General features: G+C 34.2%; 1 protein-coding gene across 3 annotated transcripts; it reads left to right on the plus strand.

The window, feature by feature from the left end:
• The first annotated feature begins 2,997 nt into the window (after positions 1-2,997).
• On the plus strand, positions 2,998-14,785 carry LOC129880644 (chromatin remodeling protein EBS-like). 3 transcript variants are annotated; one of them, XM_055954770.1, is made up of 5 exons: positions 2,998-3,338; positions 4,735-5,077; positions 5,197-5,265; positions 7,060-7,186; positions 14,462-14,785. In XM_055954770.1, exons 1-5 carry the CDS (start codon positions 3,266-3,268, stop codon positions 14,474-14,476), a joined length of 627 nt encoding a protein of 208 aa, XP_055810745.1. In that variant the 5' UTR covers positions 2,998-3,265; the 3' UTR covers positions 14,477-14,785. The 3 variants fall into 3 exon arrangements, with proteins under 3 accessions (XP_055810745.1, XP_055810744.1, XP_055810743.1); XM_055954769.1 differs by having other exon boundaries at positions 14,489-14,785; XM_055954768.1 differs by lacking the exon at positions 14,462-14,785 and adding an exon at positions 7,377-10,863.
• The last annotated feature ends 918 nt before the right edge of the window (positions 14,786-15,703 follow it).

Here is a 15,703-nt window from a genome sequence, read left to right on the forward strand (position 1 = left end):
CCGTTAGTGCAAATACAATGAATTTTTTTAATCACAATCAGAAATCAATATGAATTTTGATCTTGACATGTCAATGATTTTAAATTATAGGCATAATATTAAAAAGTTGTTGGGCTTATCATGAATAAGGTTAGAGTGACTGGTTGTTTTGAATAGTCTAAAAAAGAATTTTTTGTATGTCTCATGTTTAGGCATAACTACTAACATGATATCCTTTCTTTATTGCTAGACCTTATTTCTCAATATTGTTACTTTTTTGTGTTATATCTTAGATACCTTTTGAATATGGTCTATATTTCTATCTCTCATTCATAATTTTTCTACAGATAAATAAATAACGAATCTTTTTAAGATGGTTCTTCCTTCTAATAATTGTCATAGCTACGATTCTTTTTCCCAATTATTAAGTATTGGTATGTAAAATTTATAAAAGATATGTTTGTGGCGGGGATACTCTTTTGCACCTACGACATTCAGCTCACTTATGTTATAACATATTTGAGCTTATTAATGACTAGTTATTTAGATCCAACAATTGATAATCGAATTATCTCATCTCATAACTAGAATAGAACTGATTAAGGGTCATAATGGTGTGGTTGATTTAGAGCAATTCGTCTTTATAATTTTTTATTGGTAAATTATGTAAATTTTCTGAAGATAGCCTGGATAGTTAATTTTCAAGCTAGTGCACTAGATTGGTATCTAATTATAGAAGTTGGCGAAATATCTATATTCTTTACTAAAATACTATTTTAGGTGAACAAAAATTATGTGGCTCTTAAGTCGACAAAATCGTAATAGCAGAGATCTCCCTAATAGGAAATCGAATCATAATGATTTGAAGACATTTTTTTTCAATTAGTTAGATTTTGTTTTTCACTTGAGAAATTATATTCAGTTCCTCCCTTTTTTTCCTCGAAATCAAGCGGGCAATAAGAATTAGAATTAATTATATAATGTATATTGTAATGTAATCGACATTCTGAATGCAAAGCTTCCTTGTCACCTGCTTCTTTATGTGAAATACTTTATCTTAAGCTCTTTTCCATCAATTTATTTTTATACTAGGCATCTTAGAGCATCATCCTTATTAATTAATTCAATGTAAAAAAAAGATATGACGACTAGTTTAGTAACTTCACCCACTTAAAAAATTTGCCAAGTTCCCTATTAACCTTTAGTAGAAGGTACATGTATCATAGCGGGCAGCGGGCAGCGGGAAAAATAGGAGCATGAATAATGTGGTAGCTTATATATATTTTTTTCATCTTCACTAATTAGTTTAAAGTTCAATCCGGAGGATATGAACTTCTCATATTTTTCTTTTTGGTATGTTGTTATGAGCAACTTTGGTGCTCAATCTTGGGTTTGAGGTTTAGATTAGATCATGATAAAAAAAAGTTGAGTGTTTATATAATTTTTAATCGAAAAGTCGCATACTTTACCAGTGGATGGAGTGATCAGTCGACTTTCCGCACCATACATCCAATGACATAAAATGATGCGTCAATGTCAATATGAAATTTCTTGTTCCAATCCAAAAATTGAAAAATTGGGGTCGCAAAAAACACCCATTAGCATGCTTAAAGGTTTAATTATGTTCCGATTTTCACTTATTAGACATTTCTTGTACAATGATTTCCTTATAAGATTGAACGCGTCAAAAAGTTATTTTTATGTGTTTATAATAGCATCTATCCCTAAAAGAATATTCTATGATATCCCTATTTTAATACGATATTAGGATGAAAGAAAACAACTTACTTTCATTAATATTTAGCGGATATACACAACTTTTCTGAATATTTCATTGATTAACTTTGTATGTAGAGAAGAGACTCGTAATCCTGAGAGAGGAAAAATAAGAAGATTTAGAACCTAAAGATATTTGTAAGTGTAAAATGCCTACGCAAATGTGTCAAATCTAATTAGCTAACTAATTAACTACAATCAAACACACCATATAAGTAACCACTTCTGTCTAGATATATATCATTATATTTATGTTCACCAATTTCTAGAACACTCAACTAAGTTACTCTATTTTCAGCATCATTACGTTTTGAATGTTTCACGGTTATGCTTAATTTCAATTGATATTTTATCCTCAATCTCTAACATAAACACAAACATAAACACAAACACACACACACATATATATATATATATATATATATATATATATATATAATATGTTAAAAGTCCAAAATACATACATTAATAAGTAATATAAAATAAACAATTTACTTTACTTCCTAACTGTAATTAATTATTTATACTTTTACTTATTAGGACCTAACTTTTAAAACTCTGTTTGGATGGTGGTTTCCCATGATTTCATAATGTACGGTATGATATGATATGGTATTGTATAACACAATATTATGTTTGGATAGACTATATTGTTTGCTATTTTTAATGATAATTTTGTTATTTGATTTGACTGTATGATATTATATCTTAACTGATAAATTTACGAAAATAACCTTAATAAAGGGTTAATTAGAATTATTTAAAATTAAGTAAGAATATAATTAAAAAAAAGAGTAAACCAATGGAATACCACCAAATTGATTGTTTCAAAAAGTGAGGGTTTTCATAGTGTTACAAAACTAAATCATATCATACCATGTAATTAATGAAACAATCAAAACAAATATAGTTCTTTTACTAATTATACCATATCATACCACGAAAAATCACCATCCAAACAAGTTGTTAGAGGTTAGAGAGGTGCCTCCACATCAGTAGATGTGCAAAATATACATCCAACAAGCAGCTACTATATTTTTGTAATCCAAACAATTGTAATCTAATAACAGAAAATAGCAGTAGCAATGCCTTTTTCTTTAGTTATATATATAACTTAAGTACCAATGTTAATTTATTTATTTTTATAATAGTATGAGTAATAAACTATTTTTCCAACCAAACAAAACAAAACAAAAAAACAAAACATTTAGTACTATTTTGGCAATTTAATAAATATGGTTTGGCATATAGAAAAACAAAACCTCTTTCTTCTTCTCTGTCCTCCATTATGTACCCCCCATTTTCCTGCAACTAGGGTTTCTGCTTCTCCTCACCATTTCCATTTCTTTGCGTGCGATCTTCATCTCTGTTGAGTTTTTAGAACTGGTTCAGTCGAATTTCCTGAAACAAACAAAAGAAAAGGAAAAAAGTTTTAAGTTTTTTACTTTGTTACCCGTATAAGTTTTCTTGATTCTTGATTCTTGACTCTTGGACCAGTGAGAAAGAATTGATGGCAAAGACTAAACCAGGGAAAAAGGACCTTGATTCTTACTCTATCAAGGGTACCAACAAAGTCGTACGAGGTAAGAAAACACCCTGGATTTCTTCTTTTAATGAATTTATCTTTTGGATTTTATTTTTATGTTTTCTAATGTTTTGTTGTGTCTACGATGAGGCAAATGCTTCATCTTTTTTGTGCCCTAGAGGTTTTTTGTTTTTCGGGTTATTGAGTCCTAGATTGCCCTCTTTGTTTAACTAGAAAAAGGAGTTTTAAGATGTTAACAACTTATGTATTAGTCTTGATAGATAAAAACATATAGCATAAAGAGTTAAACTTTGTAATGATCCCTTATATTCGAACGATTCAAGGCAAGGATTATCCCGTTGATATTCAACTCGACTGCAGTTTAATGGCTCTCTAAGGAAATGAATTAGTCCACAACAACTAAAACAACTCTTCCACGCTAATCATGTTACTCCATTTTAGACCCATAGCAATAAGGAAATGACATCGACAGGGCAAATCACTCTGCAGTTGTAATGAACTCCAGCAGTTATTTGGATGTAAACTTCAGCAGCAGAAGAAGAAACCATTGGGAAGAGATAGATAGAGAAGGAGAGGGAGGAAGTAGATAATGCAGAGAGATTGGAGAGAAACATAGAATAGAGTGATAGTTTTCTTTCCTGATTGATACTTCACATCCCTACCTTGATGTTCTATATTTGTATTATTAACAAAGGGATTAGCTAATCTAAGTCATTACTGATCACGCTAACAGACCCATGTGCCCTCTTAATTAATTTAGCTCATTAAAATTGGATTGATAAATGAATTTGAATTCTTAATTTTACCATGCTCATAAAAAAAAGAATTTGAATTTTTAAAAGTTGTGGACAAGTCTCTATAGATTGGAGATTGGAGAGAAACATAGAATAGAGTGATAGTTTTCTTTCCTGATTGATACTTCACATCCCTACCTTGATGTTCTATATTTGTATTATTAACAAAGGGATTAGCTAATCTAAGTCATTACTGATCACGCTGCTCTTAACAGACCCATGTGCCCTCTTAATTAATTTAGCTCATTAAAATTGGATTGATAAATGAACTATATTATTAGTGTTGCACATCTTGAAATGTCTTCAAAATAGAAAGAATGTCGTATAAATTGGAAATTCAGAGCATCTCTTGTTATAGATTCCTTTGTAGTGATTCTATTTTGTCTTCCTAACTTATTCAATTTTGCTTTTAGTTTGCACTATTTCCTTGACTATTGTGGACATTTGGTTGTCCTGACACAAAATAGTCATCCAATATTTTATGTACTTCTCCTTGATGAATTTGATGAACTTTGGGGTGTTACTTTCCCTTTGCTCTATGACTTATCAATTCATGCTTCTTTTTTTTTTTGGTTGGGGTGGGGGTTGATTCTTGGAGCTTACAAAACATAAAGATTTTTGTTATTGTTCCTTTGTCAGTTGGTGATTGTGTATTGATGAGACCATCTGACTCTGATAAGCCCCCCTACGTGGCAAAAGTAGATAGAATTGAGGTTGACCACCGTAACAATGTAAAGGTACGAGTTCAGTGGTACTACCGCCCCGAGGAGTCTGTTGGTGGACGCAGACAGTTCCATGGGGCTAAAGAACTCTTCTTGTCAGATCACTATGATTTTCAGAGTGCACACACAATCGAAGGGAAGTGCATAGTGCACTCCTTCAAGAACTACACCAAGCTGGAGAATGTGGGCCCTGAGGATTACTTTTGTAGGTTCGACTACAAAGCTGCCACAGGAGGGTTTACTCCTGACCGTGTTGCTGTGTGAGTTCTTCCTAGCTCTGCTTTGAAATTTGAAACTTTATTTTCTTGGTGTAATGTTAAGAGTTTCGCTTGTAGTATTCGCTAACATGCTGATATTCTAGAATTATTTGATTTTGAAGGTATTGCAAGTGTGAAATGCCCTATAACCCAGACGATCTCATGGTACAATGTGAAGGGTGTAAAGACTGGTATGCATGTTACTGAATACTTTTCCTTTACAAATTAGCATATCTTTATTCTTGTTTACCAGTGTTATCAAAACCAAAAAGCGCGAAAAAGCTCTAAGGTTCATTGGGGGCTTTAAGCGCAAAGCACGTAAATAAAGTGTGGGCTTTATTGAGAAAAGGCGCAAATGAAGAAAACATACAAATATATGTATGTTTAGTCCAAGACTAATAATTATAAGCATGAATAACAAATATATGGACAAATAAATTGATTTTTTTACGATGAAGTGAAATATCAATGGTTTAGCATCGTCTCTTCAGAAATGCTCATTCACAAGGAGAAGTATGTCTTAGAGCCTTGATGACGACACTGAAGCTCACATTAAGCAAGGCGAAGTGCTCAAAGCGTTTTGAGCCTCTCTTCAAGGCTTAGGCACGCCTTTGATAACACTGTTGTTTGCACGAAAACCAACAAGCAAGCTTGCATTTTGTGCTCAAAACTTTAGTTTAAAAGGTAAATTGAGAGAGACGGATGTGTCTTACTGAAGTTACCCTTAATTTATATAATAAATAGTAGCAAAGACAGATACATGGCTACATGACCAACATCGAAGGACATAAAGCATGAAAATGCAACAAAGAGACTGTTATATCCCTCTTCCTCTCTCTGTTATCTCCAGATGCACAATTCTTATTCCTGAGATATGTTTTTGGAGTTATCACGTCATTGTTGTCCACTATCCATATTGTGTTGCTATAACAACTAGGGAAGAGCTGCTCTGCAATTAATTATTTTCTCTGTTTTCAGCCCATTTTTTATGTATTTTAAATGTGTTACACAAATAAAAAAGTTGTTATAAATTTGCTAAATTCTTCAAATTCCTGCCTGAAGTTCTAACAAATACTCTGACAAGAACTTGAACCTCTTTATGGGTCGAATTTGAAGGCAAGATGTCCCTAGATGTTTATACGAGAGAAAGGGTAAAGGGTCTAATAGATGAATATAGTGCCAATTGTCTGAGAATGATTGGTCTATCAGGTTGAACTGGATCTATAGATGGCTAAGTTCCTTTAAGGGCATTCATGAGAGAGAAATGATGAATATAATAAATTATCTGAGTAAGTTGTCTATGAGGTTGAACAACGATATAGAGAAAAGGTTGAGACAAGAAAGGAAAATCTAAATAAGCTTCTCAAAAAAACACAAAAAATCTTGTTAAATTGGAAAATATGTACTCCCTCCGGTGAATTTTACTTGTCCACTATTACTAAAAATACATTTTCACTTTAACTTGTCATTTTCAGCATATCAAGAGAAAAACATACTCTTTTTCATGTTTTCACCTTCAACATTGGTTACTTGTTCCTCAAATCATTTCGAAGACCTAAGACTAAACATCAATTAATATGGGTACTGTGGTAAAATACTCATATTAATCATTGTTTCTTAAGGTGCGTGCAAAGTCCAATTTGGACAAGTGAAAGTGAACGGAGAGAATAATTATAAAGGATGTGTAATTTTTCCATATTTGGCTGAGCTCATAGGAACTTGAGATGGAAGAAAAGGCTACATTATTGTGGAGTGGAGATGTGAATTCTTACAGCTGTAATTGTCTCTACTTTTGTTGAGTGGAATTCTTGTTTTGTTGTTCAACATCATGTATTTGAGGGAGGCCTGAGTTGGTCATTAAGTTCTATTAAGCTTAAGCTAATTGTATGTGTTATTTTTGTTAGGTAACTATGTTTTTAAGTACTTATTCAAAGGTGTCCATTTTTGTAAGATGGTCTTATATTTTTTGTGCAATTTTACTGCAGGTTCCATCCTATCTGTATGGGTATGACCATTGAAGAAGCAAAGAAATTAGACCCTTTCTTGTGTTCTGACTGTTCATCGGAAGATGATGCCAAGCGACCTTTGAACTCGTTTCATGTTGAGCCAAAGGTAAGAATCTGTTGCATACACTTGATAGCCTGAGATGTTTCAGTGTTACTGTTAGGCATTGTATCTTAAGTCAGCAAGTCAGTTAATGTCCTTATTTATCAAAAATCAGATTAAGCTAATGGCCTTTATCTGTTTGTGATAAAGATGGGATGGCAATGGTTGCTTTCTTACACTGTGTTCTTATATGTAGCTGGTTGTTAGGATCTTTTATTTACGTCAAAAGAGAGTGGTGGGCTCGGTAAGAAGTGGAGAATTGCATGTTTAGTCATGTGATTTCTGATCGTATGTCAGGTTCCTTCACCCTAAAGGAAGGAGAAGGCTAGGACTGGGCAAAGGATCTGCTTAGGTCATGATGATACCTAATGTATCAGACTAATGATAAAATCAATGACTAATGACCAATCTAAGTTGATATTTAGTCATTGGATTGCTTGTATTTTGATAGTTTGTCTGTCACTTCCTAGTTGAAAGGAATTCCATAGTTGTATCATGTATGGATAAGAAGGAAAATTAATGTAAGGAATAAGGGTGTTCATGGTTCGGTTTGGTTTAGTTTTTATTTAAACTAATACAAAATCAACTATGTGGATTTATTAAAATGCATACCTAATAGTCAGTTATTTTTGTTTTGATTTTGTCGGTTTTTGGACTCTCTTTTTCACACGAAATTTATTTCATTCAATCTACAAGAGGGAATGACACAATTTTTTATATGCAGGTATATGTTTAACCAGAATCAAATGAATTAGTTAACTTATTAACTTTTGGAAGATCTATATTGATAAATTTCACTGTGAGATAAACAGTTATTCTTTTTCATAAATAAAAAAATAATGTTACATCAATATATGCTATTGAACTTAGCTAATCTTAATGATAGAAACAATAAATAAATTGCTCCTAAGTAACTTTAATAATGAATAATGCAAAACTCAAGCAAGTACCATGGACATGTTTATAAAACTTTTTGAGGCTAAAACTATACTAATTATTTCTTTAAAAGTAAGTATTTGTATATATTTCAAGAATAAATTAATACTTTTGTGTATATATATAAAGTCGGTTTGGTTAAGCTTTTTCCTTAGATATCAAATGTTTATTTTTTTCAAATTGAAAAAAGCAAACCAGTCAAATATATGTTGGTAATGTTTGTTTGATCTGATTTTTTTGTTTGGTTTGGTCTTTTGGTTTTTCTCGAACACCCCTTTGAAGAAGATGTTGACCTGAACGAATCAGACTAACATCTTCTTGGTTTGGGAAGAAAAGGGAAGGAATAAATAAGTATTGTCCAACAAATTTATTGGGATTCACACTCTAAATATCACTAGTTGAATTAGCTGAAAACATAACCAAACATCCAAAATGAATATTTTGAGGAAGAGAATGTCGTTAAGTTTTCAACAATATTCCCTTGTGTTCTTGCCTATGAAACATCTGATTGTGCAATATGATTATATTTGAATAGTTTCATACTTTAGATCAATCTGAACATTGCAAGTGGGGAAACTCAGTCACTCGCTTTTAGTAATAATGAAGGTTTGTTGCTTTTATTGACATGATTGATCATTAGGTTAAAGTCTTTTCACAAACATCGACAATAGTTCCTCAGTCCCGTTTGCATTGACAGTACTTCTTTAGTACCACTATCTCCTTACCTTTTTGTGGTAGTGTTAGCGCAGTATAATCTTGATTATTATGGCTGGGATAAATGATGGTAGAGTGAGGTCATGTCCTCGGGTGGGTTGGGTGCAAGAGGCAAATGAGCCTCTAGGTTGAGAGTTGGGTCATAGAACTTAGGGAGACGAGGAGGTTTGTAGAGTTAGTGAAGATCCTTGGAAAGAAAAAGGTCAATATAGCCTCTAGATGGGTGGGTACCAAGGCTCGAGATGTAGATGGGTATAAACTGTGGTACTCGGGAGGATTGGGGGGCAAGAATGGAGTAGGTATTATGGTCAAAAAGGAACTCAAGGAATTAGTGGTAGACTTGAAGAGGATGAACAGTATGTTGATAGCGATTAAGCTAGTTGTTGGTGGGCTTACTTTAATTGTCGTTAGTGCATACATACCTCAAGCAGGCTTGTATGAAGAGGTCAAACGATGCTTTTAGAAAATTTGGATGAGGTTGTGCGTGGGATTCCAAGCATGAGAAGCTTTTTCTACGGGGGAGATTTCAATGGCCACATCGGGATGACTTCTATGGGATATGACAATTAGCATGGAGGCTTCAGTTTTGGGGATAGTAACAGAGGTGGTATGTCCTTGTTGGATTTTGTTTTTACCCAAATTGATTAACTACTCTTTAAATAGCGTGATAGGGGGTGAGGTTTATGCACAAATTGCAAAAGGTTATCTTGAGTGAGAATTTCATGACTCAACATAGGTTTTTGGTGATGGACTTAGAGATTATGGGAAAGAGGAGAAAAAGGGTCATGTATGGTCAACAAAAGATCAAGTAGGATGCCTTGATTAGGGGCAAAGCTTAGGAGTTGGGTGAGAAGTTGTTGGCAATAGGGGCCTGGATGAGTAGTGGGGATATAAGTAGCATGTGGTCCGTGACTGCAACCTCCTTTAGGGAAGCAACTAGAGAGGTGTTATTGGTCTCGAACAGTTACTTTGGTGAACACAAAGGGTTGTTAGGGGTCTTGAAGGGTTATTATGGTAACACAAAGGGGACCGGTGGTGGAATGAAGAGATCCAAGGAAAAGTGGAAGCCAAGAAAGTTGCATATGTGAAGCTAGTGGAGAGCAAATATTAAGAAGAGAAGAGGACGAACAAGGTTCAGTATAAGAAGGCAAAGACTATAACGTTTGGACGTCTATATGAAGGACTTGGAGATAAAGACGAGGACAAGATGGCCCGGTGTAATTTTGGAAGAATAGGGCAAGGCAGGGTTAGGTGGCTCACAAGATTGTTTAATGTCAATCTTAAGACAATTAGGATGCTCGAGCACCCAAGGGTGTGACCTAGTTATCAATGAAGTGGTTGAGAATTCTGAGTTCTCAGGTTCATAACTCAATGGAGACAAAGAAACACTAGGTTATTCTTCCTATCTATTCTACCCTTGGTGGACAAAATTATCTAGTACATGTTTGCTAGTGCGAGGTGGCAAGTATCCCGTGGAATTAGTCGAGGTGTGTGAAAGTTAACTTGGACACCACGTTCATAAAAAAATAGACGAGTAAGATGCTCGAAGAATGGAAGTGGAGTACAATGATCCCATTGTACAAAAACAAGGATGATATCTATACCTGTAATAATTATAGGAGTATTAAGTTGTTAAGTCATACTATAGAAGTTCGGGAGTGAGTGGTGAAAGCAAGGGTAAGGAAGAGTTTCTATTTTTGAGAACCAATTTGGATTCATATGGGGTGGTTGACTACAAAAGCCATTTACCTTGTGAGGAGGTTGGTGGAGCATTGTACATAGAGGAAGAGGGACTTGCATAAATTGTTCATAGACCTAGAAAAAGCATACAATAAAGTCTCACCGGAGGTTCTATGGAGGTGTTTGGAGGCTAGAGGTGTCCCTATAGCCTATGCTAGGTGTTTAAGGACATGTATGATAGTGCTAAGACTCGGGTCAAGACTGTGGAATGTGACTTGGAACATTTCCCAGTGATGGGGTTGCACAGATTAAAGAAGGGAAGTTATAGAATGGGGCAGTGAAGGCTCGCGAAGTAGACATCAAGCAGCAAGCAAGAGCTTCATAGCCCCTAACCTTTCTTTGGGGATCCACTCTCAACCTGTATGTATTTGCATTGGCAATAGAGGTACTAACGCGACAAATTGGGGGAGAAGTGTCATGACACATGTTATTTGCAGATGATATAGTACTGATTGACAAGACACCAAGAGGAGTTAACGCGAGGCCACAAGTTTGGAGTCAAACTCAAGAGTCAAAAAGATTTTAAGTCAAGCAGGATCAAAACTGAATACCTGAAGTGCAAGTTTAATGACATATCTTATGAAGTGGACGTGAACATGAAGCTTGACACACCGGTCATCCCTAAGAAAGGCAATTCCAAGTACCTGGGATCAGTAATCAAGGTAATGGGGAGATTGACAAGGATGCCACTAATCTTGTTGAGGTGGGATGAAATGGAGGCTAACATCCAGTGTTCTTTGTGATAAGCATGTGTCATCTAAACTTACAAGTTAGAGGGTGTTTGGATAGGCTTATTTTCAGGTGCTTTTGGCTTTTAAGCACTTTTAAATTTTTAGAGGTGTTTGGCAGTGTTTAAATTTACTTTAGGCTTAAAAGTACAAAAAAAGAAGCCAAAAGTCAAAAGTAGGTTGCTACCTGCTTTTGGCTTTTAAATCACTTAAAAAAGCTTATCCAAACACCCCTTTAGTTCTACATAGTGGTGTTTATAGGCGTGGGCATGGTATGGTATATACTGAATTACTCTACCATACCGAAATTTTTGATACTGTTATTTTGATATTATGGTATATGGTATACATTTTTTTAAAATTTTTTGGTATTCGGTATGGTATTTGATATTTAAGAATAACTTACCGAAATATCGAATACCATACTGAAGTATATAGTTACATAAATAAAAAATAACATATATATAATTAAAATACTAACACATGCAACCTAGTGTTAGTATAAACTAAATGTTTAGAAGTTGAAACTCTAATTACTTTATTTTGATTAAAATGTATTTTAAATGTAATTGATTAACAAAATAAGTTGTTTGTACTTTTTTTTGAATATATATTTCTACAATGTGTAGTGTGTTAGAATGATACAATTGAGACATTTTTTTGAATTATTGAGGTCATAATACTCTATTATACGAGTATATATTAGTCAAAATTGAACAAACTATGATTTTCGATTTACCATACCGCAAAATATCAAAATCAAACTTCAAAATACCGAATCATACCGAATTAAATTGGTATGGTCATGGTATAATAGTTTTAAAAACCGAATACTGAATTACCATACTGAAGTTTCAAATACTGTACCATACCATACCGTGTCCACCCCTAGGTGGTTATACCAACTATGTTATATTGTGTAGAGTGTTGCTCAATCAAGAACTTTCATGATCAGACGATGCGAGTGGCGGAGTGGATCCCATGGAGGTTAAGACATATGAAGTGAGGCTGAGATGGTTTGGACATGTGAGGAGGAGACGTGTAGTTATCCTGGTTAAGAGGTGTGAGAGGTTGGCCGTATTGGACGTGTAGAGGGATAGAGGAAGAAGTATTGGGTGAGGTGATTAAGCAGGATATGACACACCTTAAGCTCACTGAGGACATGAACCTTGATAGGAGCAGTGTTTGGATGGCGAAAGGCGACAAAGGACTGCCTCGGTGCTTGCCTTTTTGAAGTGAGGCACTAAGTAATACCAAAAATTTAAATTATTGAATTGCATATATAAATAACCAATATATCAATAGCAATAAAATATTTCAAGCAAAAACTAGAAGTAGATAGTAGATTATAGTCTAGAACTTGAATGGACTCAATATCTTTCTTTTTGCTAGTATCCGACGCGATTGAAATTTCTGAAAATGGATAAAGCTATAGTAAAGTATATAAAACAGGGAAGTTAACAGAGCTTAATAAGTAAATAAAGCAGAGAGGCAGAACAAAAAAAAACAGAGCTTAACAGTGTTACAGTGAAAAACAACAACAGAGCTTTAACAGTAAAGAAGAAGAAGAAGAAGAAGAAAGAAAATGAAGAAGACAGAAAGAAAATTTAGAAGTGAGAGAAGAAGAAATACGTACCAGTGGTGGGTGCTGGCTGGTCGGAGTCGGAGATGACTGAGAAGTCACCTAATAGAGATATATGATCGCAGCAGCTCTAAGGCAAAAGTTAAAAATATTAATGAAAACCCTAAAATTTCTTTAAATCCCTAAACTGTTGCCAAAATTTAAAAAAATGAAAAGGTGTCGCCTTTCATGCCTAGGTTGCCAAGTCGCCATTGTTGCCTTTCCAAAATCGCCATGTTAGATTATCTTGCCTCGCCTCTCGCCTTTCACAACACTGGATAGGAGGGTATGGAGATTGATAATTAGGGTAGAAGGTTAGTAGGTAGTCGGGTATATTTCATTACCTTTCCCAGTGTATTAGTATTATTCTTATTTTTTTCTTATTTTTGGATTTCTATCACTACATCTTTCTTTGGTCTCAATATCTTCTGATCTTTTTGTTTCTGCTGGTTGCTACTGTCTTTTTTCCCTCTATTCGTTCAATTGAGGGTCTATTCGAAACAGCCTCTCTACGGCTATACCTTCTCAAAGGTAGGAGTAAGGTTTGCATACTCCAGCCTTCCTGAACCCCACCTGGGGGATTGCACTGGTTTGTTGTTGATTCACCTCAAGTTTAAAATCTTGAACAAACATTGACAATACTTCATCAGTTCCATTTAAGTATCGTAGTTTCACTTATCCAAACTACAAATTGGATAATAACACATGAGATGAAGTATCATTCTATTTAAAGAAATGGTAAAATGAAGATAATAATAACAACTCTGTGATGAATCTGAACTTCAATAAGAACACTGGCCGTGTGTTGCCTTATTGCATATTGTTGGAAGAAATTTCTGTTAAGGAAAGTGGACATATGTCAAAACAATCCAGGAAAATTGATTTGGGACAAGTAGTACGTAATTGCTTAATTAGAAGCAGTCCATGATTAGGTGCAGGAATCCCTATTTTGTGTGGTATTAAGTGCCATTGGGTTTCTGTACCAGCTGAATCATTTTTGTACTTGTGCTAGAATCTCTAGTTTTTGTGGTGTTGTGTATGAATTTTGATGTGACATTGAACATTTAGTGAAAAATTAAGTCAAAAGGAGAGAATTGCAGGACATGGCTGAGGTGTTGTAGGTAGTGGATGAATGGCTGTTGATGGGAAGAAAAAGAAGGGGTTGCTTTGGGGAACTTTGCCGGACATGTGAAAAGACTGGCTCTGATTGAAACCTCTTCTCTGCCTATGTCAAGTGGATGTTGGATAACAGAAATTAATGGTAAATAAGAGGGATGGTAATTGGGTTTGTCATGCAGGCTGGCTGTTAGGATTTTGATAAGTAGAAACAGAGGTGGGGTTGCAATGATTGGTTCGGTAATCTGGCTGAACGAAAACAAGTTGTGATATTTATTCAAATGTGTCATTTCTGACACGCTGATGGGTATTCAGGCTCGTAATATGCATGTACATATTTCTGTGTGTTTTGAGGGACAACTGCTTGAAATATAGGCTTTTATGAATCTTACAATCTAATGTGTCTGTCGCTTGTAAACATTTTAGCTAAGCCATATCTGATTAAATGGCTAGGTGGAGTTGAAGCGCAGGAAGAGATAGCAACTTTTCTCTTCGTGCAGTGAAGAGGTACACTATTTCTTGCATACTGTCCAAGACGACATATGAAATGGAATTCATGATGCAGAACTGCTTGTACAGCTGAAATATGGAGTTACTAGCTTTATGGTTTCTGTAATGTCATTATGACTTTTCAGAGCAAGCTCATATTTCTAAAGCATCTTCAGACTCCTGTAGAATTTGTATGAATGAACTAAATGAAGCAAGGGCCATCGCAGACCTTTTGGTAGTATATTTACCTTCACTTTTCAATCCAAGTGCATTCAGAAAGGTTCCAATTGTTGAAAAGAAAAGGGAAGAAAGTAACCACGATGTCCATCTATAACATGTTTGTCCAAGCTTCTAAAATTAGCTTATTTTGGAATGTGTTTTTTTCCAAAGTGTGTTTCAAATATGTATTTGCGGTGTGAAATAGCTTAGTGTTTGATGAATAAATTTAAAAAGTATTTTTGAGCAACAATTAGTATCTGGACAATTTTTTTAGAAGCGTCTCTCAATATGTTTTTTTCTCAAAAGTGTGTTTCAAATAAGTACTTTTTTGAGATAAGCTATTTTTTTTGGCTTTTGAAAAATATTTCTTGCTATACTAAGAAGGCATTTATTCTCTTAAAAGCTTGGGCAAACATCTCTTCCTTTTTTTTTTTTTAAAGAATAAACACTTCTTACACAAAAAAAAGAAGCATTTTAGGCTTCAACATATATATTCACCAAAAATCACAATTATACGGAGAACATAAACCTTATCACAATATGATCCATATTGGTACTTAAAAAATTAGCTCAGCAATGAGGATACATGTCATAACAAGAGAGATACGAATTAGATTTCTGATAGAGCCAAATTTGCACAATAATGGGAGCTACTTTCCAAGGCGGTTTCATCTGTTTATTGATCATATTGATAATCAAAAGGGGGTTCAGATTCAACAACAACATTACCGAGTTTAACTAGGTGTTTGGACATGCAATTTTATTTCAGAATTTGAAATCATAAAATGAAATTAACGTTTGAATATGTGATTTTATCTCATTATTTCAAATCATGAAATGAAATTCTAAATTTTTCAAAAGGCTTGATTTGGGAATTTCATATCATGATTTTATATTTTTTAAAAACAAAAATTGACCCATAAATTTATATTATGTAAAAAAAAAATCACTATTTTATAT

This window comes from Solanum dulcamara, chromosome 2 (assembly GCF_947179165.1).
Source record: "Solanum dulcamara chromosome 2, daSolDulc1.2, whole genome shotgun sequence".
Classification (NCBI taxonomy): Eukaryota; Viridiplantae; Streptophyta; class Magnoliopsida; order Solanales; family Solanaceae; genus Solanum; species Solanum dulcamara.